This window comes from Arachis stenosperma, chromosome 3 (assembly GCF_014773155.1).
Source record: "Arachis stenosperma cultivar V10309 chromosome 3, arast.V10309.gnm1.PFL2, whole genome shotgun sequence".
Taxonomy (NCBI): Eukaryota; Viridiplantae; Streptophyta; class Magnoliopsida; order Fabales; family Fabaceae; genus Arachis; species Arachis stenosperma.
This window is the reverse complement of record NC_080379.1, coordinates 164810000-164836935: the sequence shown is the minus strand read 5'-3', so window position 1 is coordinate 164836935 and position 26936 is coordinate 164810000. Positions and strand designations below refer to the sequence as shown.

Here is a 26936-nt window from a genome sequence, read left to right as displayed (position 1 = left end):
ATGAAGATACGGGGTTTTGCCATGAACACACGCTACTGGGAATATTTCAATTAAAAAACAGCGTAAGATCCGAAATAGGCATGCAGTCAAAGTCAAAGACAGGCATCCCAAAACTAAGGTATAAGCACCCAGCTTTATCAGAAAAGACACAAACTCCATTGACCAAAAAAATGGAAAAAACTCAGAAGAGTAATCTACTCACAAGCAAGGGTCACTCGAGTATAATATTATGCAAAGATCTCATCCAATCTAGAAACCTTCACACAATCACATATATTGCCGACTCCTCACAAAGGAGATTAATGTTCAAAAAAGATTGACAGAAACAAATGAAAATCGTTGTTTATATATTGTATTGGATTGGATATGAAGACTATACACCAATTCAATGATGAAAAGAAGCAACTTTCAAAAAAATAACCATGAGGGTGTATCTGTCCTTCAATTGTTGCGAGCCACAACTTGTTGCTTACACACTGGACAGAAATTCTTGTGAGCAACCCATTGTTTTATACAGTGGAAGTGATAGCTGTGCTCACAATGTAACCTCCCCAATTCATCAGCAGCTTCATACTCCTCCTGCACTCAAATGCAAAGATTATAGACAAAGTTAATCACCATGCATACAAGTACTTGTTTTGATGATGACCTACCTGGCAAATGGTACACGTTTTATCTACTTGATGGTTTGATGCATCATCTGAAATTTGAAGCTTAGTTTTCCTTATGTTGCCACCCATCTCATTTTCTTTAAGTCCAGTGTTGACATAACCAATTCTCTCACCGAGCTCAAGCAATTGCTATGAAGCAGAAAACAGGAATGAGGAGATGCATGTTTTGAATAGAGATAGAAATAGAAAAGAGAAAGAAAAACAAGTTACTTCATAGGACATGTTATCAATATCAAGTCTCAAATCTCTGAATTGATCGTGTGAGTATCTACTCCCCATGATTATACCTCCTTGAAGCATCATAATCTTGCAACAATCACAATATTAGCACCATATATACATACCACTCTGATCCACTTGAATTCAGTAACAACTAACAAACCTACCTCAGGAAAAGCATCGGTGGAAGGATCTGGAAGGTGGCGATAGTATGCGAACTCGGAGGAGGCAGAGCGCGGTGTGAAGACGTCGCTGGGATCAGTGTCGAGAAGCGAGATGGTTTCTGGGTTCACACTGCGCCTTCCCAAACAAGAAGATGAACGCTGCCAAATAATTATTATTATTTAGAAATGAGTTAACAAGATAAGCGGTTATGAGCGATAAACGCGCAATTAGTTACGGTGATTCACTACTACTACTAATACTACTACCCCTTTATTCGGATATAATCTAAACTAAATCTAATGAAAAAGATAATCTTTTATGGATATGCATGTACCTGTCTGTGATTGATTTTGTGAACATCAATTTTGGGTCGTGAAGAAGAAGAGGCATTCTTCCTGGAAGTGCCAACAACACAATCGGCAGAGAACCCTATTCCGTGTGCGGTGCCACACCACACATCTTGAAAATCCACATCGACGCCATTATTGTTGCAACTTCCTTTGCTGCTTCTCTTGTGCTTCTTCTTTCTCACCTTCTTTCCTTCCCATTCCGCCGAGTTTCGAATCACCGCCGGCACCGATACCTCCTGCGGCGCCCCCGCCGTGCACCCCAGCCCCCTCAACGTCGCTGCTGCTGAAAAGTTGCTCTTTTTCCTGCTCTGTGACCCGCCATCATTGCTGTTGTTGGAGAATGTGGAGAGGAGCAGGGAGGAAATGGTGGACTTGCACCTTGTGGATTGAATTTGTGGCCTTGGATCTGTTTCTTCTGCAATGATGTGGTTGCGCTGGCTCAATTGGTTTCTGGGTCTTCTCCATTTGATGTGTTCTGCCACTGTTGTTGGTGCCTCTGTTGTAACAACACGCATGTTTCAGAGAGAGAGAGAGAGAGAGAGAGAGAGAGAGAGAGAGAGAGAGAGAGAGAGAGAATGAAATGGAAGACGCAATGGTAAGGAGGGAATGGGACTTGGGATTATGCAAAGAATATATTTTGATTGATAATTTAATTATAATAATTCAAATATGTGGGGTGGGGTTTTCTTCTTCTTCTGGGGTTGTTAGGTGGGCTCTGATTTGTCTTGTTGCTGGGTTTGTGGGCATATGCCATTCAATCAGTAGCCTCTGCCTCTGGAATCTATGACTTACTTTTCCCCTCTTTTTGTGCTTTTTAAGCTAAGCTGATTGATGCTACTCATCAAAAGATAAAGTTCAATAAACTCCCTTTAATTTCCTCTCTCTTTCCTCCTTCACTCTCACTCCACACACTTCCTTTTCTTAAATTTCCATCATTTAATTACTACATAATAAAACTTAAAACTTCAGTTTATATTAGTGAATACTAAATAGTAAGCATTACTAAAGAGGTTCACAAATCCTATACAGACAGGTGTACTGGGATTATCATAGATTTATAGCATCATTAATTGCCATCCCCTGTATAGAAATGTACAAGTAGCAGTAGTAGTTGTAGCATCATGTGAGGAGTCTTGAATATTGATCCAAGGAATGTCTTGCTTGTAAAGCATCCTTGGATCCTTTCAGTAAGTAAGGCCATGCAGACAAATTTTTGTTCTTCTTTGTATGGTCTCAATTCTTAAGGCCCAATGCATGGCTGGAAACATTGTTTATTACCTCTCTTCTCTTCTCTTGTATTGAATTGAATTGTGGCGTATTTTGGGATTCCAATGAAATGAAAATAGTTGACTCTTCACCCCATCAGGGCAAACTCAATAAAATAATATAATAATACTATAGTTCTTAAAATGAAGACATGTGACTATATGGTAAGTCTTAGAATATAATATATTTTATCCAATGATATATTTTCCTTCTTGGTGCAAATGACATGTATATGTTATTAGTTATTACTTATTACAGCTACTCTTCCTTTGATTTTTCTGCACCTCTGATACACAAAATGACCCTTGACCCAAATGATGGTACATTGCAATATTATAATGTGAAATCTATGAAAGTTTATCCTCCCAAGAGTTCAAAAGTCCATGGAATGTAGTGACTTATAAAATAACCTCGTAATTTCCAACAGAAAAACTGTAAATAAAATGGGGTTGTAAAGAAGTAGGGAGCGAAAGCAAAAGACAAATAACGAATGGTCCTTTGCAATTTTATCTCTATCCTAGACCGGATCTATGGGATATTTAGGGTACATTGTACCATTAATGTTGGACCACACGGACTTAGTTATGACTTATGACAGTTATGAGAGACAATAGAATAATAACTAGGCCAGAGAGGTAGAATGAGCCATATTTGCTTCTTCAATAAGTAAATTTTGTTATTAATGCTTAGGCTTAGCATCTTGTTTTATTGTTGTTGCTTGGCCAGTGCAAGCAATAAATAAAAGCAACTTTTTTGGTTAACCATTAATTTCCTGCACTGCACAAATGAAATGACAACTACATTCAATTCAATTTTTCTCTTACGGTAACTTGTTGCTTCTTTTCTAACAGAGTGGTAATTCAATATGGCTAAATTCATGCATATACGAGTCATATTGTCATGCCATCTCAGTATACATGTTGATAATTATGCTTAATTAAAGGAATCCAACACAGTGATTAGTGGCCTCCAACTATATATTAACTTTGCTATCTAATACCATGATTATTATTCATCCGCTCCACCGTGCCGAAAGTTGGACCATCATCTTCATATCTTTTATGATGTTTCATTCTTACATTAAATATGAAACAGTATCATTATGTACGTAGTTCATGATGCAGGGTACCTGCAATTAAGGAGAACGTCCTCCTCAAGAAGTAAATTAAATTAAATTAAATCAAATAAATACATATACATGCATGATGCATGTCCCATGCACCTTTTTCTTTTAATCTTAAATAGTACATATAAATTATGTTAATATTCTGATTCCTTATGCGTCAATTATTATTATTATTATATGCTCCATGTTTGGAAAGAAAGAAAAGGTAATCGTAGTTGGTTTGATTTGATGAGTGTAATGAGCGCCAAAATGTCAATTTTGAGATGCTAATGCTGTAAAATGCAAGGCAAAAGAGAAGGGAAGGGGGTTGAAAATGACAAAAAGGAAAGGTGGTGTTGCTGCACAAGAAGATAGGAATGCGTGCAATCACCCATGGCAACAAAGCAAGCTCTCATTAATGCCTTTTCTTTCTTTCTTCTTTAACATGATATATTTTTTACATATCGTGTGCCTTTTTCTTTTTCTCTGTCTCTTTCCCTTTTCTTTGCTTCTACTCATCAATATCATTGTCTCCCAAGCCTCTTCCAACTCCAACATCGTTATGCTCTTTATTCATTCATTATGTAGCTTCACATATTATACCATTATTACCATGTACTTTACTACAGTGTGTGGTTAATAGGCGCTTTAACAAACCATAATACATGGATAAGTTAAAATTAGGTAACTAAAGCAAACAAGCATGTTAAGCCCAACTAATTTAACATTTTTATTATTATTGGAGAAACTGCCTAGATAGTTTTGTTAGAATTTGGTTGAATTAGTCCCACATTGCTTAGGATAGCAAATGGAGTGGGTGGCCTAGGCTATAAATATGAGGCTAAGTTCTCCATTTGTTTTTGCACCAGTCAGAAACACTTTAAGCTTGTATTTGATTTTTCTTTTCCTCTGTACTCTTTTTTAGAGAGTGTTGTGAGATGTAGTTAGATATTTGCTTTGAGAGAGTGTGGGTGTACTGGGGTGCCGGTGAGAGTAAGAAGTCTATGTGTTGTAACAATTTTTACATAGTGATATTCTCTGGTTGTCATTTGACAACGGCCGTGGTTTTTTCTCCGGTAATTGGAGTTTCCACGTTAAATTCTTGTGTTGTGATTGTGTCCATTTATTTCTCTGTCAAAGGTGTTTTCTCAAGGGAGAATGGTGTCTTATTCCCAACAAGTTTGATTTAATTGGTGCAAATGTGGGGAGCAACATGGAACTATTACTAACACTCATTTGTGGAATGAAAGTTTGAAGCGTCCCTCTAAAGATGTTGGTAGTAGTACGCCAATTCTGTTATGTGACATACGCTAATCAATAATCATTCTTGCTTCTTTTGTTTTTTTGGTCATTCGAGTCATTCTTGCTAAAATGGACTAAAATTCTCTGCAACATCGTCCAAGATGGACCAAAAATCCAATTAGAAGTTTACGGGCAAGCTGTATCCATATGGGCTCAATGAGTTTATCAAGGTCCGTTCATGGAGAAAAGGGAGTGTGGGGCAACTTGCCCATTACTTTTGGACCAACAATTTGGGATTGGTGAGTAATGGTAATTAAGACTTTATTTGGATGAATGTTTATGAAAGGTCAGAACCGAATCGGTGATTAAACCAGTTAGGTTATTGAGGTACTAAATTGTTGGTTTAACAGTGAATCACTAGTTGAACCGATTAATTTGATTTTATGTAAATAAAAAATAATTTAAAATTTAAAATTAAAATATAAAATACATATTTTGACTAATATTTTAAAATATCTAACTATTCTAAAACAATATGAAACAGAAACAATAAGTATTTTGTTAATTTTATTCTATCATAAATATTTAAATTTTATTTTTATATTAAAATAACTATTATTTTTAAATTTTAATAATTTATTAATTACTTTATATCTATTATACTATTATATACTACAAGTATTTATTGAAAAATAATATTAATAGATATTATATAATCATAGAAAGAAGAAATAAGTGAGTTTATGATTATTGTTAAATAAAAATAGAGTCCTGCTAGGGAGCCAATAGAATATTTGTACAATGTGTACAATAGGCTATATGAGTTAAAAAATGAGCATCACTCATACTATTCAGAATAACTATCTGGGTACTAGGGATAATAAACATGTCATCCCAAAAGCTTCCGCTGATGAGAAAAGATAACACTAATGGTTATATCTCTAATACTAAATCGGGCATTCATAAACCTCCATTGTACACATTGTACAAATATTCCATTGGCTCCCTATACTTTCTCATAAAAATATAATTAATTTAAGAATAAGTGAGTTTATAACTAAAATTAAAATAAATTAAATAGAAGTTAACTATTTGATGAAAGATATCTATATATATTATAATTTGCATGTATATTAATAAGAGGAATAATAGTTTTTTTTTATTGAGGAGAGGGATTCAAATCCCACCTCAATCATTTTGAAAAAAATTTAAATTTCAAGTGGTTTGGTCAGATCGGTTTTCATTAAATCTGATTGGTTTTTTTACGGATTCATTTTATATTTAACCGATTTGTATCGATTTTTTGCTTTATACGGTCTAAATATCAGACCAAATCGGTATAAGTCTAATTCATCAGTTTTTTGGTTAAATCGACCGGTTCAATCCGATTTTAATAACTATGATAAAAACAAAAATTTCGACTGATTTTTTTAATAAATTTAAAAAAATAAAAAATAATTTTATATTTAGATATTTTATATAAAAATATATTTAATAATATATTTAAATATAATAATATAAAAATATTATTTATTTATTTATTATACTAAAAAAATTTATTTTATTATTAAAAATTAAAAATCATAATTTTTTTAATAATTTAATAACCTTCAAACAAATTCTTAGTCTATTAGAGTTGATTTGAAAATTATTTGAATATGAAAAAAGAATAAATAGAATTTATTTCTATTTGAAATTTAATTTTATGATATAAAATGATTTTAACATATTAATAGAAAAAAATTCAATTTTTTAATTTGGAATAATTCTTATATGAATTAAATTTTCTTCTTTTATAATTTTGTCTTCAATAAAAATAAGAAAGAAAACTAAATAGATATTAAACAAAATTAGAATAATTAATTATAAATAAGAATATTTTTTATATTTAATATATTGAGTTTGTTTAGTATAAAAATTAATTTTAAAATCAGATTTTTTGTTGTCTAATTTATAAATGAAAAAAAATTAATTTTTAAAAAATTTAAATTATTTGTTTTATTTGTTTTAAAATAAAAAAAATTTTCAATTCTTGAATAATTTTTAATTTATAGGTTTTCAAACAATAGTGAAGTAGCACCTCAGCAATGGTGAATTAGTCTTGACCGAAAAAAAAAATCGTGAATTAGCGGCTCAGCAAGGAAGTAGAAAAAAGAAATTCAACTGGGGCACAGGTCTCTTGGGAATTGCAATAAGAACCCCGTCATAGGACCCATTGACCAAATAACAAGAAAGTGAGTGGGTTTTTGAGTTTTTCTTTCAACTTGCGAGAAATAGTACCAACAATCGGTGCCCTAGTTCCTCTTCCTCCTTGTTCCCCCATTCATCGCGGAGGGTGCAGATTGTCGAATACGCCCCCCAAGCCCTAAACTTTTCCGTGAATCAAGATGGGTAAGAAGAAGAAGAGGGTTGCGTCCAAGGTGTGGTGCTATTACTGCGATCGCGAATTCGACGATGAGAAGATCTTGGTGCAGCATCAGAAGGCCAAGCACTTCAAGTGCCATGTATGCCACAAGAAGCTCTCCACCGCCGGCGGTATGGCCATCCACGTCCTCCAGGTCCACAAGGAATCCGTCACCAAGTAATTTCCACTTTTTATTCTTCTCTGACATTGTTTGATCTAGGTTCCGGTTCTGGATATTAGCGTTTTATTATATATTCGGTTTCCTTGATTGCTGTTTTGCTGATTCCAATTATACGAAACTAACGAAAGTTTATTTAGTTTGTTGTTGCTCCGTTTTAAGAGTTGATAGAAATTTGGTTTAAAGATTTACACGTTTCTATGTATGAATCTGGCACTTGTTGAGATTCCCCTTTTAATCCGTGAGCATGGTCAATTAGGGTGCCGAATGCGAAACCTGGTAGAGAGAGTACAGATATTGAAATATATGGAATGCAAGGGATTCCACCAGATGTCTTGGCTGCTCATTATGGAGAAGAAGGTAATATCTTGTCTAATGCCTAACTGTAGTGGTCAGAATGTTTGTGTTTCTGACTTCAAAATGGCTTAATCTTCTTTCTCATGTTCCTTTACGTTGCAGACGATGATGTTCCATCAAAGGCAGCAAAGGTGGACATACCATCAACACAGCTTGTAGGTGGAATGGTGCCACCTCCTTTGGGTACAGGATATCCTCCTCGACCAGCGGTACCGCCAATGTATGTTTGTTACATTTTTTCGTCGATTTTCATTATACTGTTAGTGTTCATGCTCCTATTTTATTTGACATGTGGTGAATTCTTACTTTATTTCACTATCTAAACATATAATATGAGTGGCTAGAAATCTGCTAATGTAGCTGAATCCTTGCTGCAGGTATAATCCAGCCGTGCCTGTCCCCCCAAATGCTTGGGCTGTTCCACCTCGACCGGCTCAGCCATGGTATCCCCAACCTCCATCTGTTTCGATTCCACCACCTGCTCCTTACGCACAACAGCCATTATTCCCGGTGCAGAACGTGAGACCGCCACTGCCATCAACTGCTCCTTCTCCACTCCAAACTCAGGTTACACCTCCTGGGATGCCTTCATCTACACCTTCTGTCCCTGTTTCGCAACCTTTGTTTCCTGTTATTACAACTCAAAGTTCAACATTTTCTCCTGCTCCTCTATCTTCAAGTGCTCCATCCATAAATCCAGTCATATCCTCAAGTGCCCCTGTTGATTCCCATTTGGGTGCCAACTCTGTTGTAAATGCTTATCAGGCAATAGGGATTCCAGGTGATCTCGCCTTGTCAATCCTTGAGTCATTTGTGATACGGTTAAACAAACAGTCTGTGTTTCATGAATTGAAATTATAGTCCTGAACATCTGATATTTCTATGATCAGGTGGGACAGCAGGTAACTCACATTCCTATGCATCTGGTCCAAATACCGGTGGCCCTTCAATCGGACCTCCCCCGGTAATTGCAAACAAAGCTCCTGCGCCTCAGCCTGCTGCTAATGAAGTCTACTTAGTTTGGGATGATGAGGCAATGTCCATGGTCAGTTGTGGTCTTGGGAAATTTCTCTTTTTTTTTTTTTTACCATTGTTTTTCATTAGATTGTATCTCTCTGTTTGTAATGTTATAATGCTTGGTTACTGTAGGAGGAAAGAAGAATGTCTCTGCCAAAATATCAGGTTCATGATGAAACTAGCCAGGTAAGTCATACTACCTCTGTAATAGATGGAGTTGCTTTCACATCTAACCAGATGAGTAGGCTTTATGCTTCCTTTATTCAGATTCAGTTGTTTACACATTATTTCTTCTTTACAGAGTAACACTCTGTATAAATGTCTAATCATCATTCTTCTAAAAAGAATTTGAATGACTAAGTAAATATGATCCGTTTAGCCCTCCCTTTTTCTTCCAACCTGAATGGGTAATGCATGCTGTTTTATTTTTGAATGGCCACTCTGGTCTCTGGCTCCAAGCCATGCCTCCAAATTTTCTGGGCTTCAAAAGATTCAAGTAGGTACTCTACTGATTTATTTCGGTAGTTAATTATAATTCCAACATAATTTGTGAAGCTTGCTGCAAACAACCAACTTCATGATTCTGCATGCCAGCATTTTGTAGACAGTAAAAGAGTATGTATATATGATTTTTATTGGGTTTGGTATTTGCGAATGTTATTTTTTCTCGCCTTGTTCGATCCAAAAGTTTGGGGTTTTGGGTGGAACATCTTACCCAACAGATTTTTGCTCATTCGTAGCATCATTACAATTTATTTTATGGAACAAGTGAATTCAGACTTGGCCCAGGTCAGCTTCTTTCGCAGAGTTTGGATCTCTTGCATAGGACTGTGCTCTAAAATATTTGGTTTGATGTCGTCATTTGTGGTCAGATTGTTAATTTGCTGATCATAATTCTCATGTTTATCTTTCAGATGAGCTCAATTGATGCAGCAATAGATAAGAGGATACTTGAAAGCAGGTTGGCTGGTCGCATGGCGTTCTAGATATGTCTTACCTATCCATGTACACTTGTCAAATTTCAACACCGATCAATTGGCGCTCACTCAGAACAGGTTTTTCCGAGCTTTGGACAAGGTGGGATCAACATTCCTTTATTTTAGTGGTCTAGTAAGTAACCTTGTTTTTGGTGCGATTCTTTGTCAAATTAAGGCAAATAGGCAGTGGACCTGACCGATGTATTGAATCAAAGGAGAAGGACCTTGAATGGTTTTCTGATGATAGTATTATTCGTAGGATATGTTTCAGAATTTATGATTATTAGTTCTTTCTTTTCCTATTTTTCTCTCTCTCTTTCTCAACGATTTGTAGTCATCCTTTAGGAAGCAGATGCTTGAGTACCATTTGATGTAACGTTTTCAGTTTTGGGGGAACAATAGCATTGTTTCTTTGTTCTTGAGTATATTCTTCATTACAGTTTGTTAATCTTGTTAGCTTTTGATTTTTATATAAAAGCAACAGCCAGGATGGGGAGAAAATGTGCAATGCAGGCTACCCGTAAAAGGTGCCATTGTATTGCATAATTCCAAAAGGGCCGCTCATACGCATTTATGGTCTGAGTCGGTGATATTTAATGAGAGGGATATGCAGCAATAGTTAGGTACACCTTACCAAACTTTTTGAAGCATACACGTCTACATGCACGGTTTAAACTTTTTAATGGTTTGAACTTGAACAGGTGATAGAAGTTGAGGTTCAAAGCTTTTCATTTAGAAAAATAAGGATTGAAGTTTTAAATATACTTGATGTATGAAAGTATATTGCAGAAAAATACACCCTGGAAATGGGAAACTTTAACAACAGGCAATCAACATTTAGAATGTGAAAATGTGAAAGGACCAACAAAACAAGAAGCCAGAACAGAAAATCCTGTATTTATAATTAATTTATTTATTTTAGTTAATTAGCTGACTAAGGTAAAATGAATGTGGTGGTACTTGGTAGATAGGCTTCGTAGGAATTCAACACTAGATGGTATGTTATTGCTTTCTAAAAGTGGATCTATCTATATTCTCTCTATATCTATGTCTAATATAGACTCTCAAAATCCCAAAGGATTAAATGTCATCACATGGCATATGTTATTAACTTATTATAGCTTTCACGTGCAGTTGTACTATACAGAATAGTCAACGTTATGCTATTTCATTTGACCACTTAAACATTTTGCTACACCTTCAAGTTTTTGAGTCTTCAACTAGCAATTTGAAGCTGCCTCTATTTTGGAGTTTGTTACGCCCATCACATCGAAATCAAATAATACGGCTGGCTATGAGGCTAAATTCTCTTACGTCCTAAACTTCAATTTAAGTTTGAATTTTATTATTTAGCCCCTAGTTCCTTCCATCATTTTCACCCTCATTCTTAACTCCGCGACAATAATTGAATACCAAAATATGAAGCGGGTGATTACATCACCACGATTTTAGATGCTCCTTTTTAACTTTTTACGGACAATTGAGTCCTTGACTAAAGAAAGCACAAAAATAAGAGTTACACAATATGAAAAGTATGTAACGACACCCAACTAATCATAGATTGGTTCAACGAGATAACGTCGTACTCCTTGGTTGGTTTTTTAATTTTAGATTAGGTTTTACTTTAGAAGGACTTTTCTTGATTTACAAATGAATCGAACTTTTGGAGTAGACCATTTTGTACATGTTTCTTTCAATTTTGTTCTTTTTTGGGCTGTGTTTATTGTTTTAATTTACACTGGCCCCACTTGAATTTTGTTTGATGATTTCTTGCTTCGTGAGTATAAAATCTACAGAAGTGGTGTGATGTTCAAGACTGGTCCCTGAGCATGCAAAAGTAATTTCTATTACTATACATTTATGAATGAGAAGCTGCAGGAATCTAATCTGACTTAATGATGGATGATATGTCAAATGTAATCTACATTACAATGTGCAAAGTATGAAGTACATGCTTGTCGATTTAAGAGTTCATCCCCGAATATTAAATCCGAGAATGATGTATTATAATATTTATTCCCTACTTGATAGTAGCTAGTAAAGTTTTTTTTCGCAAATAATGATATGCAGAGAGTAGCTAACTAGAGACAAGGATTGCTTAGAGATTAGAGAGAAAGACAAGTAGGATATGTGGTATCCCCATTAAACTGTTATTATGAGGCATTTGCAGAAGAAACAAAAGAAGAAGCTGTAGTAATGATATATAAAATTGAGTGAGTAAGTCCAAGTTAAATTAAAAGAGATGAAATGGCAGATGAGAGTTGCAATAAATAGTGGGAGTAGAGAGGAGAGGGGAGAGGGTCCATATATGTAGATGTGCAGAGTGGAGAGGGAGTCATTAAATAAGTTCACATGGGTGTGGCTCTGAGTAACGAAAGAGACGTGGTTGGTGGTTCCGTGATCCACCGCGCTCCAAATAAATGCGGGTAGTTGGCCCTCTCCTAATTCCCACACTCCTCACTTATTACTTACTTATTATACCCTCTTTTAATTTAATCATTTTAGGACCACACTCATACATAAAACTCACTCACTTCAATTCACTACATACATACATACATACAATGGCTGCTTCTTGTTCCAAATCCCCCCCTCTTCCTTCTCGCCATTCTCCGCACTTCACTCCCGTGAGCATCATCTCGTGTACTACTTATTCTTAGCTAATACATTATTACTCTTGTTTGATTTGATGAGTGTGTATCTGGTTTATGGCAGATTCAAGAAGAGCTTGAAGTGGATGAGTACAGTGAAGACAGAAGCAGAGCAACACCAACAGCAGCAAGACTCACTCCTCAGAAGCACCCTCCCACCCCCATTGTCAACAAGAATAGCACCAAATCCAACCACAAGAAGAAGAGGTCAGAATCCGACTCCTCACTCAACGCCGAAGATGCCTCCGTGTCCTGCAACAAGTGCAGGCCTCACTCCAGAGACAAAATCTTCGTGCTCCCCATATTGGATCACAACCACAACCACAACCACAAGCACCAACACTCTTCTCTCTTGGCCTCTCCCAATGGCATCTTCAAGTCCATTGTCTCCAAGCTCACACGCAAGAGCCCCATGTCGTCGTCCTCCGCCTCTTCCAGAGAAGACCAATGGAAGCTCGCAGTGGCCGAGCTCTCTCACAAGCTGGTCCAAGCCACCAGGAAGAGAGACGAGGCTCTCGTGGAAGCCTCCAGGCTCATGAAATCCATGGCCGAGTTGGAGAAGAAGCTCAACAAACTGGAGCTGTATTGCCACACCTTGAAATCGGGCCTGGAAGAATGCAGCAGCAGCAGCAGCAAGGTGGTGGTTAGTCAGAATCCACAGCAAGAGACAGTGATCCAACACTTCTTGGTGTCAGTCTCGGAAGCAAGGTCTTCAGTGAGGCTTCTGAGCCGCTCCCTGACGATGCAGCTTCGCCACATGGGGGGAGGAGGCAAGGTGTACGACAAGGTGTCGACGCTGCTGCAACCGTACGACATAAGAATCTCGTTCTCAAAGAACCCGAGAAGCCTGGTGGTGTACCTGGAGGCACTGCTGAACAGGGCATTCTACGAGGACTTCGAAACGGTGGGGTTCATGAAGAACGCGTGCAACCAGGTGCTGAACCCAGTGGAGAGGTGCGAGTCGAACATGGAGTCGTTCAAGATGGTACAGGGGCTGACATGGGAGGAGGTTCTGAGCAAAGGCACAAGGCACTTCAGCTCGGAATTCAGCAGGTTCTGCGACAGGAAGATGAGCGAGATAGTGGGGATGCTGGGCTGGAACAGAGCATGGCCGGAGGGGTTGTTGCAGGCCTTCTTTGGCGCTTCAAAGAGCGTGTGGATGGTTCACCTTCTTGCCAACTCGGTGCACCCAAGCTTGTCCATACTCAGAGTGGACAGGGCTGCGAGGTTCGACTCGTTATACATGGAAGACATGGCCGCTGACAAGTCGCACAGCCTCGTCCCCACACTGGTGAGGATAATGGTCGCCCCTGGTTTCTACGTGTACGGCAGTGCCGTCAAGTGTAAGGTGCTTTGTAGGTACCTCACATCCACCCCTACCCCTTAATTACCCTTAACCTGCTTTCTAATTTTGTATATTATTAATTATTAATTTAGATTAGATGCCTTCTTTGGCTTTAATTAATGAATGAGTTGAGTAGGGTCAAAGGGGAATTTTTGGCTTTGGACTTGCTGTCAATTTTGTTTCATCACATTCAGATTCTCATGAGTCCTAATCCTTCTCGATTGCCATCTGCCACGACCCGTAATTATAACTTGCTTATCTTTCCTCTTGTGATGTGAACTCACTTTCTTTTTGAATCTTACGCTTCTGTCGTTTTTTTCCCTTTTTTTTGATATTGAGTAATGCCATCTTATCTCAATGCCGTTGGGAAAAGGGCTGCTCAAATACAGAGCTGAAACAGTCCAAATTAGGCATGCTCATCATCACAATATTCATATGCGAACCTGCACATATTAATATTATTTGAAAATAAAATGAAGCATTGAATAGAGTAAACGCTTGAAAATATTTTCTCTTCATCAAACTTTTAACCAATGAGCTTAAATCGTGGTTAGCAAAATGATAAGATCTGGACTTACTACGAATAAAGAACAACTGACATATACATAAGATGATGTTAGTTCCCTGTTTCAGCTGTTCAATAAGTTTTCATATAAATGTGAGTGGGCCATCATTCCTCCCTCTTTCTTTCCGAGAAAGTGGACCATCATTTCAAAATCACAATTATGAATATTAATTATCATAAACACGTAAGTGTGGTTAATTTCAACGGGTATCGATATTTCTTCTTGTTGGTAAAACACACCATCCAGGGACAGTTGGGAGGCTAAATTCAAATTAGAGCAATGATAGGGCCAGCAATTTTTGTGATTGTTAGCCATTAACTAGCCATCAATGATGATTTGATGGTGTGAGATTGGTGTGAGATTTCATCCAATGACTCACATTTCTCTGCTGGTTATATGTTGGCCAAAATTCAATAAAACTGCTGGTCCTCTAGACTTTTTCTTCAAATTATTAGACCACTTCTTATAGTGTGTTTTTAAAATATTATTTTTGATATTTATAAATAATAAATTAATTTAAAATTAAAATTAATAGTTAAAATAAAATTAATCTCACTTTAGAATACTTAAAATAATATAAAATTTAAATTGAATTAGCATTGGAGTAATAAGTTTTATATTTAGTTACAAATTATGATTTATGTCATATGATTCTACAAATATTAATTTAGTATTTTTTTAAACCTAAAATGAAATTGAAATAAAAGCTAACATTGGAGTTGCTATTTAAATTTAAAATATAAATTAAAATATCAACAAGATTAATCATTGATCTCATAAAATTCAATCTTTATACAAGACTTAATGAGTAAACACTAAATAATATAATGTCAATAACTTCATTTCTTTTTCGGTTTTTTTTTTTGTCAAGCGGAAGTCCAATCACACTCCATAGAGGGAAAACAGGTTTTATGGGCCTATGGTGTTTGCATAGGTGGGATGGGTCTACAGCTTCTGAATCCAACAAAAAATCCTAATATGGGCTCATATCTTGGGTTGGGCTTTGGTAATAGTGGGTCATAGAAAAGAGAAGTATGAGTGTGAGAGTTTGTGGTCCTTTTGATTTCCATAATTAGGGCTTTAAAACAAAGAAAGGATCCATGTCCAAAAAAAAAAAAACAAAAGAAAGGATACAACGCCTTTGATTTGACCTCGCTAAATCCACTTTACTTTAGGCCTTCCTTTTAGGCAAATAAATCATCACACTCGTTTAATCAAAGATTATTTAATGCTTTATTACATAATGCAGTATGAGTATGGGATCGATCAACTTGCTTATGCTTTAATCAATTCTGTCCTTCAATTTAATAAAAAGGTGCATATCATTTAAAAGATCTTTGCCGGCACTCATCATTTTAAACTTTACCTGATTTTGAGTAGAAACTAAAAACTACTTCTTCATTTAAAACAATCACATAGAATAAATGGATAAGTTGGTTCTTTGATTTTATTAATGAATTTTCAAATAATAGTCCACAGAAACGATTCAATTCAAGCGCGAAAAAAAAAGTCAACTAGAAAATTCGTTCGTTCGTTCGTTAATAATTATCTTATGAGACAAGTAAAGATGAGTGCTTTGATTTAGACTCAATAATTACAAGTATGATTTAATGTTCCCTCCAACTGCGAATCTTTTGAAGTTCAGTGAGTTTTTGTTCATATATTATGTGACTAATCTCAAAATTATATTCTGCGAAACAATAGTTTTATTTTTTAGTTTCTTTTCAAAGTTACCAAAATCATGCATGTTATGGTTTCTAATTTTCTCATATTTTTTATTATTGCCTTAAAATAAATAAAAAGTTTACATGAATCTGGTTTCGGTTATGCCACTGAAATCAAAGCATATCCTAAGATTGAATAAATACTTATTGAGATGCATACAAATTCCATAACATTAAACTGTAATTGTCCATATTTGTTTATAACATATCTATTAATGTCCAAAGTACCTTTTACTCTGTGGATACAAAAACAATGAAAAGTTTCATGAATTGAACCCTGTTTAGTGTTTGTGATCTGAAAGCAAAGACCTGAGGCAGTGTTGGACACGGTGATGTTTGGGGGATTTTTGGTCAAGCTTCACACACTACACACTTTTCTTCTTCTTTTATTTATTTATTATTTATTTTTTGTCAACCACTAAACTTGTCTCCATATTCAAAAGTAGTCAGTACTCAATACTTTAGTCAAATGATAGATATGTTCATCCCTTTTTTTTCAATAATTTTTTTAATGTTTTAATTTAATAAAATAAATAAATATATTTTTAAATTAAATTAATCAAATTTCTTATAATAAAATTATTTTTTTATATATAATATCCCTCCATTTACCAAGTCAAAAAAAAATTTGTCATAAATTTTAGCTGATCAATAAAATACTATATACATAAAATAAAATTTAAACCTTCAATACTTATTTAAATGGACGAATGATGAGATCAATCTATTGCTTTAAAAAAATTGTGAATTCCTAGTTTGGAGGGACCATTGCCTATTTTCTTCAAGTCATTGATACGGTATTGACTAGCCACTGCAATAATCCGAAGGTGCGGTCTTTTTTATATCTAAAAAAAGCTAGCTTTCTATACAAGGATTTAACCCACATATATATTCACAATAAATTTTACTTTAGGATAAATTATAGGAAGAATTTTAAATATTTTTAGAACACTGATATTTTAATAGTTTTAATTATTAATTTTAATTATAAAAATATATTCATTAAAATTAATAGTTAAAAGATTAGTGGAATATTAGTGTTTAAAAAATATTTGAATTTTTTTAAAATTATATTTAACAAATTTCAGGTTAAATAATATTATACAAAATATATTTTGCTTTAAAAAATGTGACTTTTTTTAATAAAAAATGTGATAACATTAGATACATGCTATTTTTGTCTTTTGTAAAATGTAACTTTGACTTCTCCAAGGACAGTTTATTAAAAAAAATGGATAGAATTTAACAATAATTTATTTTTATATAAAATAAATATAACATACTAAAATAAAGGTTTAATTAGTAGTTATTAGTTACTATATTAATCTTATAGGTATTAGGTATATATTGATGTGCCAATGAAGATATGCATATATATGTTTTTATATCTGAAGATATGCATATCTGTTGATATAAATTAAAGTTGACGAAAGAGATGAAAAATGGTCCCTGTCCCTGGCAATAGGTTTCCTAATTCCTCTGATATATAGTATTAATTGATTATTATTGTACGGTAAAGAGTATGCTGGTTGGGCCATATCTAATAAGAATGACTCCCACTTGCATTGTCAAATGTCAAGAATTCAATCAAGTTGCATTGGTTCAATGTCTGAGGAGTTGATTAGTTCATTTAAATAAAATAAGTGTCAGAAATTTAAATTATGCATATGTTTTCGATCTGTAATTAATTATTAGTCTGTGTTTGGATTGTAATTTGTAAACGAAAATTTGTGTAAAATTAATTTTATAAATTTGATTTTGATTAAAAATAAATTTATGTTAACGTAATTTATGTCTAGTAATTTTTATATTAAAACAGATTATAATAAAATAAATGTTATTTAGATTATACTATTTAAAATTATTTTTAAATAAAAAATTATTAAAAGAGACATTAATTTAAATAATTTTTTATATTATTCTATTATTTCATTTTAAATATTTAAATAAATATTATTAATTTATTTTATAATAAAATTAATATTTATTTACTAAATTAAAGTAACATATAAAAATTGACAAAATATATTTTAATACAAAAAAACATTAAAAAAAGTATTATATATTTTATAATATCAAACAAAAAAAATGTATGTTTAGCAATTTTTATATTGAAAAAGAAAGAAATCCATTTAAGTGTTTAGTAGAATTCAAAGATATAGTAGAAAACAGAAAAAAAAAAATATAAAGAATGCATGTCTCTTTCTTGGGATATATATTATCTCATGGTACATGAATACTTTCGAAAGTCTGAAAGGACAGCTATGCTTTAAATTTTTCCTCTATATATAAAACTCTAATATTGTAATAACTAGTTAATTCTATTAGATAATGTAAAATTACCACCTTATGCATGGTTTTATTTGATTAAGCTTTGTAAGTTTAATTTGTTGGCTTATGCATGGTGTTGGGAATAATGGTAGTGGCTTTATTAATTTCTTCCAACATCTCAACTTTAGAAACACACCTTTAAGATGTCATTGATCAGTCTTTAATCTTGTTTTGCTTCTCTCTTTCAGGTTATGTAAAAAAAATTGCATATGATAAAGCTTATTGTATGTGTAACTAAATAGTCAACATGGTTTGGTATGCAAATTAAATAAATCACTAATGACTTTGGCTATAATAAACGTCCTTTTACATATATACACTATCATCGCAGCATAGACTTTGCTTTTTGCACCAACTTTAATTTAATTAGTTAGATAATAATCTAGTCTTTTGGTGATTCATTCATTCCATTATCCAAAGCCAAAAACAATTTAATTTATTATTTTTTAGAAAACGCACTAAGACAAAGCTCTGAAGATATTTTGACTGTGTTGAACAATTTTCAAGTGTAAACTCTTCTTTGGCAAGAATATTTTTCCTAATCTTGATACCAAGTTAAAACACACTTTATTAGAAGAACGTTTGAAAAAAATGACCTACCTTCCTAGATCCTTTATTTCTTCCTAGATAGATATTGTAAGTTATATATATATATACTACCACTGATTTCATTTCCTAAAATATAATTATGCCTATCTTTGCTTTTGATATATGATATTTGTGAAGTTTAGAATGAAAATAAATCTTAATATATCTGGCAATTATATACAGAAGAAGAATATGACCCTATTGGGACTTGGAAGGACACATTAATTTCCTCATTGCCATAATTATTAAGACACAACTTTTTCAGCTCATGTGACCTAATCAATAAAGCCACAAATAGAGTAGTGTTTTTAAAAATTTGGGTCTATTTCTTAAATTTCATAAATAATTCTTATCCTTCATAGTATTGGAAAGTTTTTAAGTATATGTATACATTGGTGTTCAGTAATTTTTAACCGTTAATCTTAATTATATATATTATATATATTTTTTATAATTAAAATTAACGATTAAAAATTAGTAAAATACTGATATATCAATACACTTAAAATTTTTTTCATAATATTATTTTTTACATAGTTACCTACCTATCTGACCCATCGGTCCAACTCCAATGCAACAAGTCAACAATAATAGTGTCTACACAAGAAGTTGAGTCTAACCCAAGAAAAATAAATTGCTTTCGACTGAAAACCTGTGAATATATTCTAAACCTGTTTTAATTGTGTAACTATAAATTAGTTTAAATAAGATAATATATATGATAAATTTCTTAAGTATTAGAAGGGATTATTTTGAAGATGTGGACTTATGATGGTCATTATTTTGGGTGCAAAGTAATTTTTTATATTAAAATACAACCATATATTTGACACTAAAAAATAAAGAACAAATGTATATGGAAATAGAACATGCATAATTGCACAAGAATACATATTTATTAAAAATATATAAAACAATACTTTTTAAAAAAATTTGTGTCACAACTTGATCAAATTACATGGAGAAATATAATTACTATTCTAAATATTCGTTGTGCTCATTCCTAACGACAATGTCATCGATCGAGACAAGAATAAGTTATTGTTTAAAATACGAGACATTCAAATTCTAAATTTCGAAACTAACCTTTAATCTATATGCTAATTCAAGTTAGACGTAATATAAATATATGATTGACTTATTTTTTCATGCATATAGTATTTTCGAACCAATAATATGCTATTTATATATAGTATTTTAAAACAAAAATACTTTATATATATATATATATATATTAAAAATTGGTCACTAAATTTATTATATTTATTTATATTTATATATGTTGATTTAAATATTTTCAAAATTGTTTTTTGTATTTGTATATATTATATGAGTGAATCATTAATAACTATATTGTGTACATGTAGTATTAAGAAACTTGTTATAAGAGGTTGCTAATAAAACCTTATTTATTCGGTTAGTGTTTAAATTTTCCCTAAAAACTGAAACACAATAATTGCAAATATTGATAGAAGCTAAGGCAAAGAAAATGGATGGGAGTGAAGTGAAAGAGCGTTGTAGACAAAGGGAATAAGATACATAGCCAGGCAGAACCAGATTCGTTGATTATGTGAATAGAAATCTTATGAAAGAAAAAATTGTGGAATATTAAAAGAGTGAAGCAGATCATATTGAAGATACGATTAAGACTGAATTGGTCGAAGAAATTGAACATGAACAAGGCCTACCAAATTAAAGACAAACCTGCTCTATTCAACAATCTCATCATCCGTAACTAACATCACGGGACTTTTTGGAAAAAAAAAAACACAAAAAAAAGCAAATTCTATAACTACTTACGTACTATATACTATATGATTAGAGTATTAGACTTGTGAACTATGGGCATGAGCCACCTTTGTTTCCGATATATAGCATATCATATAAATCTAAATATGAACACTTTATTTAATTGCCGTGTCTAATATTTGAATATAATATTTATTAATATTCGTTCGATATATATATTTTTATATTTATTTGTGTATTAATAAAAATAAAAAATATTTTATACTTAAATACATCTAATTTTAAATATTATTCTGCAGACAAATATATATATATATATATATATATATATATATATATATATATAATGCAGTTGTAAATTATAAACAAAACAAATATACGTTTCAAAATCTGTTTGTTTTTTTTACATGAATACAGGACAATATATATATATATATATATATATATATATATATATTATTAAAAATAAAATATAAATTAAATTTTAAATTTTTTAATTTTTTAATTATATAAAATTTTTATTTTAATAAATAATATATATTATTTTAAACTGATTTTAATAATATATGTTATATATATATATAATCTTTTAACTGTATCAGTTTATTAGTATTTCAATAATTTTTAATCATTAGTTTTAATTATAAAAATTATATATAATATATATAATTAAAATTAACCATTAAAATTTATTAAAATACCAATTTATCGATATATACTTAAAAACTTTTCATATATATATATATATATATGTCATGCATACCCTCATCCACATGGCCGACACATAGCACCAACGCAAGAGGACAAACGAGCAATTTGACTGTTTAGTCCTTGTGGCTCTCTCCATGGGAAGAAAACTTGAAACTTTAAATAATGGTCCCCATGCAATCTTCCTTGTATTCCCGTCACAAGATCTTTATTTTCCATTCGCCGCTTGCTTTGGCCATCAATTCAACAATCAACATGCATCTTCATTATCACTTCTATATTAGAGTTAAGCATGACTTAGGTTTAGGTTGAATTTTTTTTTTTCAATATTTTTTGTATACAAAATCGTCTTTAAAATTTAATTTGATTTTAAAATTGTCTTTTTTATTTAAATTTTAAAATTTTGAACCAAATTACTCCTAATAAAAAATATATAAAATAAAAAAACAAAAGAAAAAGAGTGTTTGAAGTTGAGAGAAAAAGAAAGAAAACCATAATAAAAAAGAAAAAGGGGGAAGGAAAGAAGATGGGGAAAAGAGGAAGGTGGCAACGATGCCTACAAGAAAGGATTGACGTCACATGTCGTGTCGCTGTTTTTGCTCTTGCGCCAGTATTCGACGTCGGTGACAGCAAATCAACGAGGGAGGACATCGCGCACCGCGTCGCCGTTTTTGCTCCTCCTCCTTGCTCGCTCGCTGCTCCTCGCGTGCTCGCCGTTGTTCCGTAGGGTTTCAATTCGTTTTATAAAAATGGTTGAAAAATAAATATTTTTAAAATGTGTCCTTAAGACACAAATTAATTAAATTATTTTTTAATTTAATGTGTTTGATTTATTCAATTGTATTAATTATAACTAATAAATTATGTAATTCGATTTATAAAAATGGTTGAAAAATAAATATTTTTAAAATGTGTCCTTAAGACACAAATTAATTAAATTATTTTTTAATTTAATGTGTTTGATTTATTCAATTGTATTAATTATAACTAATAAATTATGTAATTCGATTTGATTAGGATAAATATTTCATTATTTAATATTTACATTAATCATAACTTCAAATATTTAATTTAATTAGAATAAATATCAAATTATTTTAAATTTTTTTGATTCATTAAACCAAATTAATTATAACTAATTTATTATTTAATTTGATCAAGATAAATATTAAATTATTTAATAAATAATTTATAAAACAAAGAAATAAATGAAATCAATTAATTCATTTTATTATCTTATTATTTTATATATTCCTTTTTTCTTTCTCTATTTTGTATTTCAGATAATTTGTAATTTGTAATTTATAATTTTTGTTTTTTTATCTTAATTTTACTAATATTTTTTTATGATTTTGTTTTATATTAATTCTTTTTTTATTTATTCTGATTATTAATTCTTAAGGGTATTATTATTTCATTTAAAGATAATTTAAATTTTTTGTAATATTTTTATAAAATTTGATTAATAGTTTTTTTTTATTTTTTATTTTTTGAAATTTTTTAATAAGATCGTATTTTGATTTTTCTTTTTCATCCTTTATATTAATTAATTATATTAATATTCTATTGCAATACATTTTTTATCTACTCCACACATTATTTTTTTATCTTCTTTTACTTTTTTTAATTACTATTTTTACTTTATTTTTAAATTTTAATTGCTTATTTTACTTTTACTTCTCATATATAGATTTATTATAATTTATCACATGTTCTTTTTGAATTTAAGTGTCGTGGCATTACTGTGTTTATTATAATAATCTGTAAATATCTATTCTATTATATAAAAATTAAATTTATGCACCTAATGATAAAACTATCGTGGCATCACCGGCATATTTCTGATGGTGTTTTTTTATTTTTTTAATTCATTAAATTTAATTTATTATAATAAATTAATTATATCAACTAATCGATTTGGTTAATTATTTAAGCATCATACAATTTATTATAATTTCTATCGATCAATTAATTGTAATTCAAATTGAATAATTATTTTGTTATGAAATTATTATTTTCTAATATATTTAATACATATATTAATTATAATCATAAATTAAGCTATTTTACATTAAATAACTTATATCATGCTCATTTTGTTTATTATTATAAATGCTAAATTAAATAAGTCATTATTACTTTTGATTTAAAATTAAATGAGAATAAAATCAGAGATACTATTTTATTTGGCTTTTAGGGTTTAATGGGTATCACACTCGAATATAAATAGTGACTTCCGAATTTTGGTCTCCAACACATCAAAGCCACCTCCGTAACTCTTTTTCCATAAAAGGAATTGCGATTCAACTCTATCAGGGATACAGAAGATTTTCAAAGAACAAGAGAATGGTTTGAATTTGCACGAATTCTAAATGTTTGAACTTACGATGTTGTTTCAGTTGGTTGTCATTACGAGAATGACTCTAATCTATACGAGTATAAGGACTAGGATAGATTAAATATTATTTAAGTAATTTATTTCTTAATATTGGTATTTGATTAAATTAGGTTTAGAGAAATTTAAAGTGTTGACTCAATTTATATATTACGACTATTCTTTTTAAATATATTATTTTTACATTTTTTAATATAATTTTTTTTATTTTTAAGTTTATTTTCTTTCTTGGATATATGCATCACCTTTTTTTCTCATTTTATATTTCAAATTAGTGATGTAATTATTAAAAAAAATATTTTTAAAAAAGAAAAAATATTAAAATATCACTATTTAAAAAAATACGTGAAAAAAGAAAAATAAAAAATTAAAATATTATTATTAGAAAAAAACTATTAATATGAGTATAAATGGGGTCGGGATTAAGGAATATATATGGATATAAAAAAGAAAAAATTATTACACGATTGTAGAATAAAAATTAATTATATATATAACGTAATAATTATAACAAAAAATAATTAATATATGTGATTTAAATATTTTTAATAACCGGTAACATAGAGTTTAACAAAATATAATTCATATATTTTTTTTATTTATGTATATGTATATATATTAAAAAAACTACCATAATATATATGTATATATATATATATATATATATATATATATATATATATATATATTATTTAACAAAATTAATATATAAGGTTATGGAAAGTCCCATCCAAATTTGATAAGAACAAGACGACTTACATGGAAATGGTTCTCATGAATAATAAAGTAAGTTGATTATTTTTCATGATTCTTTCAAGTGATGCTAGCTCTATTTTATAAATATTTTTTGTTTATATTTTAAATTTATTTGATAAGTAAACCCTTGCACGAATAAAAGATTGTGTGATTTTATAGATTTATAAGTGCTAATAGCCTTTATATTTAATTTGTTTTATAGTGTGATAATAGCCAATATATTTGTTGGTGGATTTAACTATTACTATATTATTTATGATCACATTCAGTATATATGTCTGATTTATTGAATAAAGTAGATTATTAAAGGCGATTAATAAGCATTTTAAAATTAATTCAATTAACACTAGATTAAAAAAAATGCATAACATGTTACTTTTTTATTAATCAAATTATTATAATTCAAATTAATTTTAAAAAAATAATTTAAAATTATAATTTCAATCTTATCACGTGCATGGCACGGGTAAATACACTTGTTATCACTTCTATATTAGAGTTAAGCATCACTTAGGTTTAGGTTGAAAATTTTTTATTTTTCAATATTTTTTGTATACAAAATCGTCTCTAAGATTTAATTTGATTTTAAAATTGTCTTTTTTATTTAAATTTTAAAATTTTGAACCAAATTACTCCTAATAAAAAATGTATAAAATAAAAAAAACAAAAGAAAAAGAGTGTTTGAAGTTGAGAGAAAAAGAAAGAAAACCATAATGAAGAAGAAGAAGGGGGAACGGAAGAAGATGGGGGGCGGGAAGAGGAAGATGGCAACGATGCCCACAAGAGAGGACAGACGTCACATATCGCGTCGCTGTTTTTGCTCCTGCGCCAGTATTCAATGTCGGTGGCAGCAGATCAACGAGGGAGGACATCGCGCACTGCGTCGCCGTTTTTGCTCCTCCTCCATGCTCGCTCGCTGTTGCTCCTCGCGTGCTCGCCGTTGTTCCGTAGGGTTTCAATTCGTTTTTTCTTTTGTAATTTTTTTGATTCTTTGATATTTGAAATACAGATCATTGATTTTTTAGTACTAATTTCTGCTTCTATTTATGGATCTTTGATATTTGTTTATTTGTCCATTGTTGTTGTTGCTAATGCTGTGATAAAAAAGAAAAAGAAGAAGTGAAATTGAGTATCTTGGTGAAGGTTTGTTTGAGAAGGGTATTTTGGTCCGAAAGACGATTTTAAAACCAAGCTGAACCTTAAGGACGATTTTATATCCAAAGAAAAGTTGGAGACGAAAAAAATTTTTGACCTGTACCTTAGAGACTAAAATTGTACTTAACCCTCTATATTATCTTTCCAATAATCTTGACCTTCTTCAGCTTGTTTGATCTCTCACTACAAGGAAATATGATTTTTGACATGCTCCAAAAGTGTTTCGAAAAGCTAAAAAAAGTGTTGCCATACTTTTTGAACTACGGCCATGTTTTTTAAAAAGTCACTTGTTCAACCGTGGCTAATTCAATATGGCCACGCTTTTTGGAATCAATTGTCATGCTTACTTTCTGGCGGTGCTTTTGGGTGAAAAAATGTTACTGTTGGTGGTCACCAATTGCTATGATTTAAAAGTGTGTCTAGCAACAAATCTACTGCCACGTTTTTAAAAACGTGCCTTTATGTCAACTTATTGCCACACTTTTTTTATTTATGTGTTTAGACAGAACCTATTGCCACGCTTTAAAAGTTTGACTTATATCTTTATCAAATTAAAAAAAAAATCCTAATAAGAGCATTCATGTATATTCAAATGTACTCCAAAAACTGTAAAAATAACTCGTAGTAATTGCATCAAAAACATCAATAGCCTTTTATTTCTTTCTTTTTGAATTTTGATAGTTTATATCAAAACTTTTTGAACAAGAAGCTAAACTATTTTGTGACAAGAAAAAAACTGAATAAAACAAATAAAAAATGTCTATACACAATTCAAAAAGTGACAATGGCAGCCATTCTACTTCATCTGGATCATCAGTCTGAAAGTGACAATGCCTATTTGACATGGTATTTCCTAAGGCTTCTTGAATAACACGTTCAGATTCAGCATTCAATGCACTTCAAAATTACCCTTGCTATGGCAATTCTTTGCTTTTGCCCCTGCCAATGTATCAATTTGCTGAAAACATAACAATAAACTTTCATTTATCTTAACCAAACATAATTAAAAACTTAAAA

General features: G+C 31.3%; 3 protein-coding genes across 3 annotated transcripts; 2 read left to right on the top strand and 1 right to left on the bottom strand.

The window, feature by feature from the left end:
* Positions 1–215: 215 nt before the first annotated feature.
* Positions 216–2039, bottom strand: LOC130967815 (uncharacterized). Its single transcript, XM_057892830.1, has 5 exons — positions 1390–2039; positions 1058–1213; positions 882–977; positions 654–800; positions 216–579 (listed from the first exon to the last, which is right to left on the bottom strand). Exons 1-5 carry the CDS (start codon positions 1918–1920, stop codon positions 442–444), a joined length of 1068 nt encoding a protein of 355 aa, XP_057748813.1. The 5' UTR covers positions 1921–2039; the 3' UTR covers positions 216–441.
* A 5206-nt stretch (positions 2040–7245) lies between these two features.
* Positions 7246–10373, top strand: LOC130968674 (protein SUPPRESSOR OF FRI 4). The gene is made up of 7 exons (XM_057894069.1): positions 7246–7599; positions 7860–7960; positions 8060–8177; positions 8335–8738; positions 8848–9002; positions 9107–9160; positions 9889–10373. The coding sequence occupies exons 1-7, from the start codon at positions 7406–7408 to the stop codon at positions 9958–9960; spliced, it is 1098 nt and encodes a 365-aa protein (XP_057750052.1). The 5' UTR covers positions 7246–7405; the 3' UTR covers positions 9961–10373.
* Positions 10374–12469: 2096 nt separating this feature from the next.
* Positions 12470–14192, top strand: LOC130968221 (IRK-interacting protein). The gene is made up of 2 exons (XM_057893388.1): positions 12470–12578; positions 12667–14192. Exons 1-2 carry the CDS (start codon positions 12516–12518, stop codon positions 13987–13989), a joined length of 1386 nt encoding a protein of 461 aa, XP_057749371.1. The 5' UTR covers positions 12470–12515; the 3' UTR covers positions 13990–14192.
* Positions 14193–26936: the final 12744 nt, after the last annotated feature.

What these genes read in the sequence shown, in the direction of transcription:
- LOC130968674 (XM_057894069.1), top strand. Translation starts at nt 7,406, where the DNA reads ATGGGTAAGAAGAAGAAGAGGGTTGCGTCCAAGGTGTGGTGCTATTAC. An exon ending in CACAAGGAATCCGTCACCAA is followed by an intron (nt 7,600 to 7,859) that starts GTAATTTCCACT and finishes ATGGTCAATTAG; the next exon opens with GGTGCCGAATGCGAAACCTG. An exon ending in TGCTCATTATGGAGAAGAAG is followed by an intron (nt 7,961 to 8,059) that starts GTAATATCTTGT and finishes TTTACGTTGCAG; the next exon opens with ACGATGATGTTCCATCAAAG.
- LOC130967815 (XM_057892830.1), bottom strand. Translation starts at nt 1,920, where the DNA reads ATGCGTGTTGTTACAACAGAGGCACCAACAACAGTGGCAGAACACATC. An exon ending in TTGATAACATGTCCTATGAA is followed by an intron (nt 801 to 881) that starts GTAACTTGTTTT and finishes TCTGCTTCATAG; the next exon opens with CAATTGCTTGAGCTCGGTGA. An exon ending in AAACGTGTACCATTTGCCAG is followed by an intron (nt 580 to 653) that starts GTAGGTCATCAT and finishes ATTTGAGTGCAG; the next exon opens with GAGGAGTATGAAGCTGCTGA.
- LOC130968221 (XM_057893388.1), top strand. Translation starts at nt 12,516, where the DNA reads ATGGCTGCTTCTTGTTCCAAATCCCCCCCTCTTCCTTCTCGCCATTCT. An exon ending in ATTCTCCGCACTTCACTCCC is followed by an intron (nt 12,579 to 12,666) that starts GTGAGCATCATC and finishes GGTTTATGGCAG; the next exon opens with ATTCAAGAAGAGCTTGAAGT.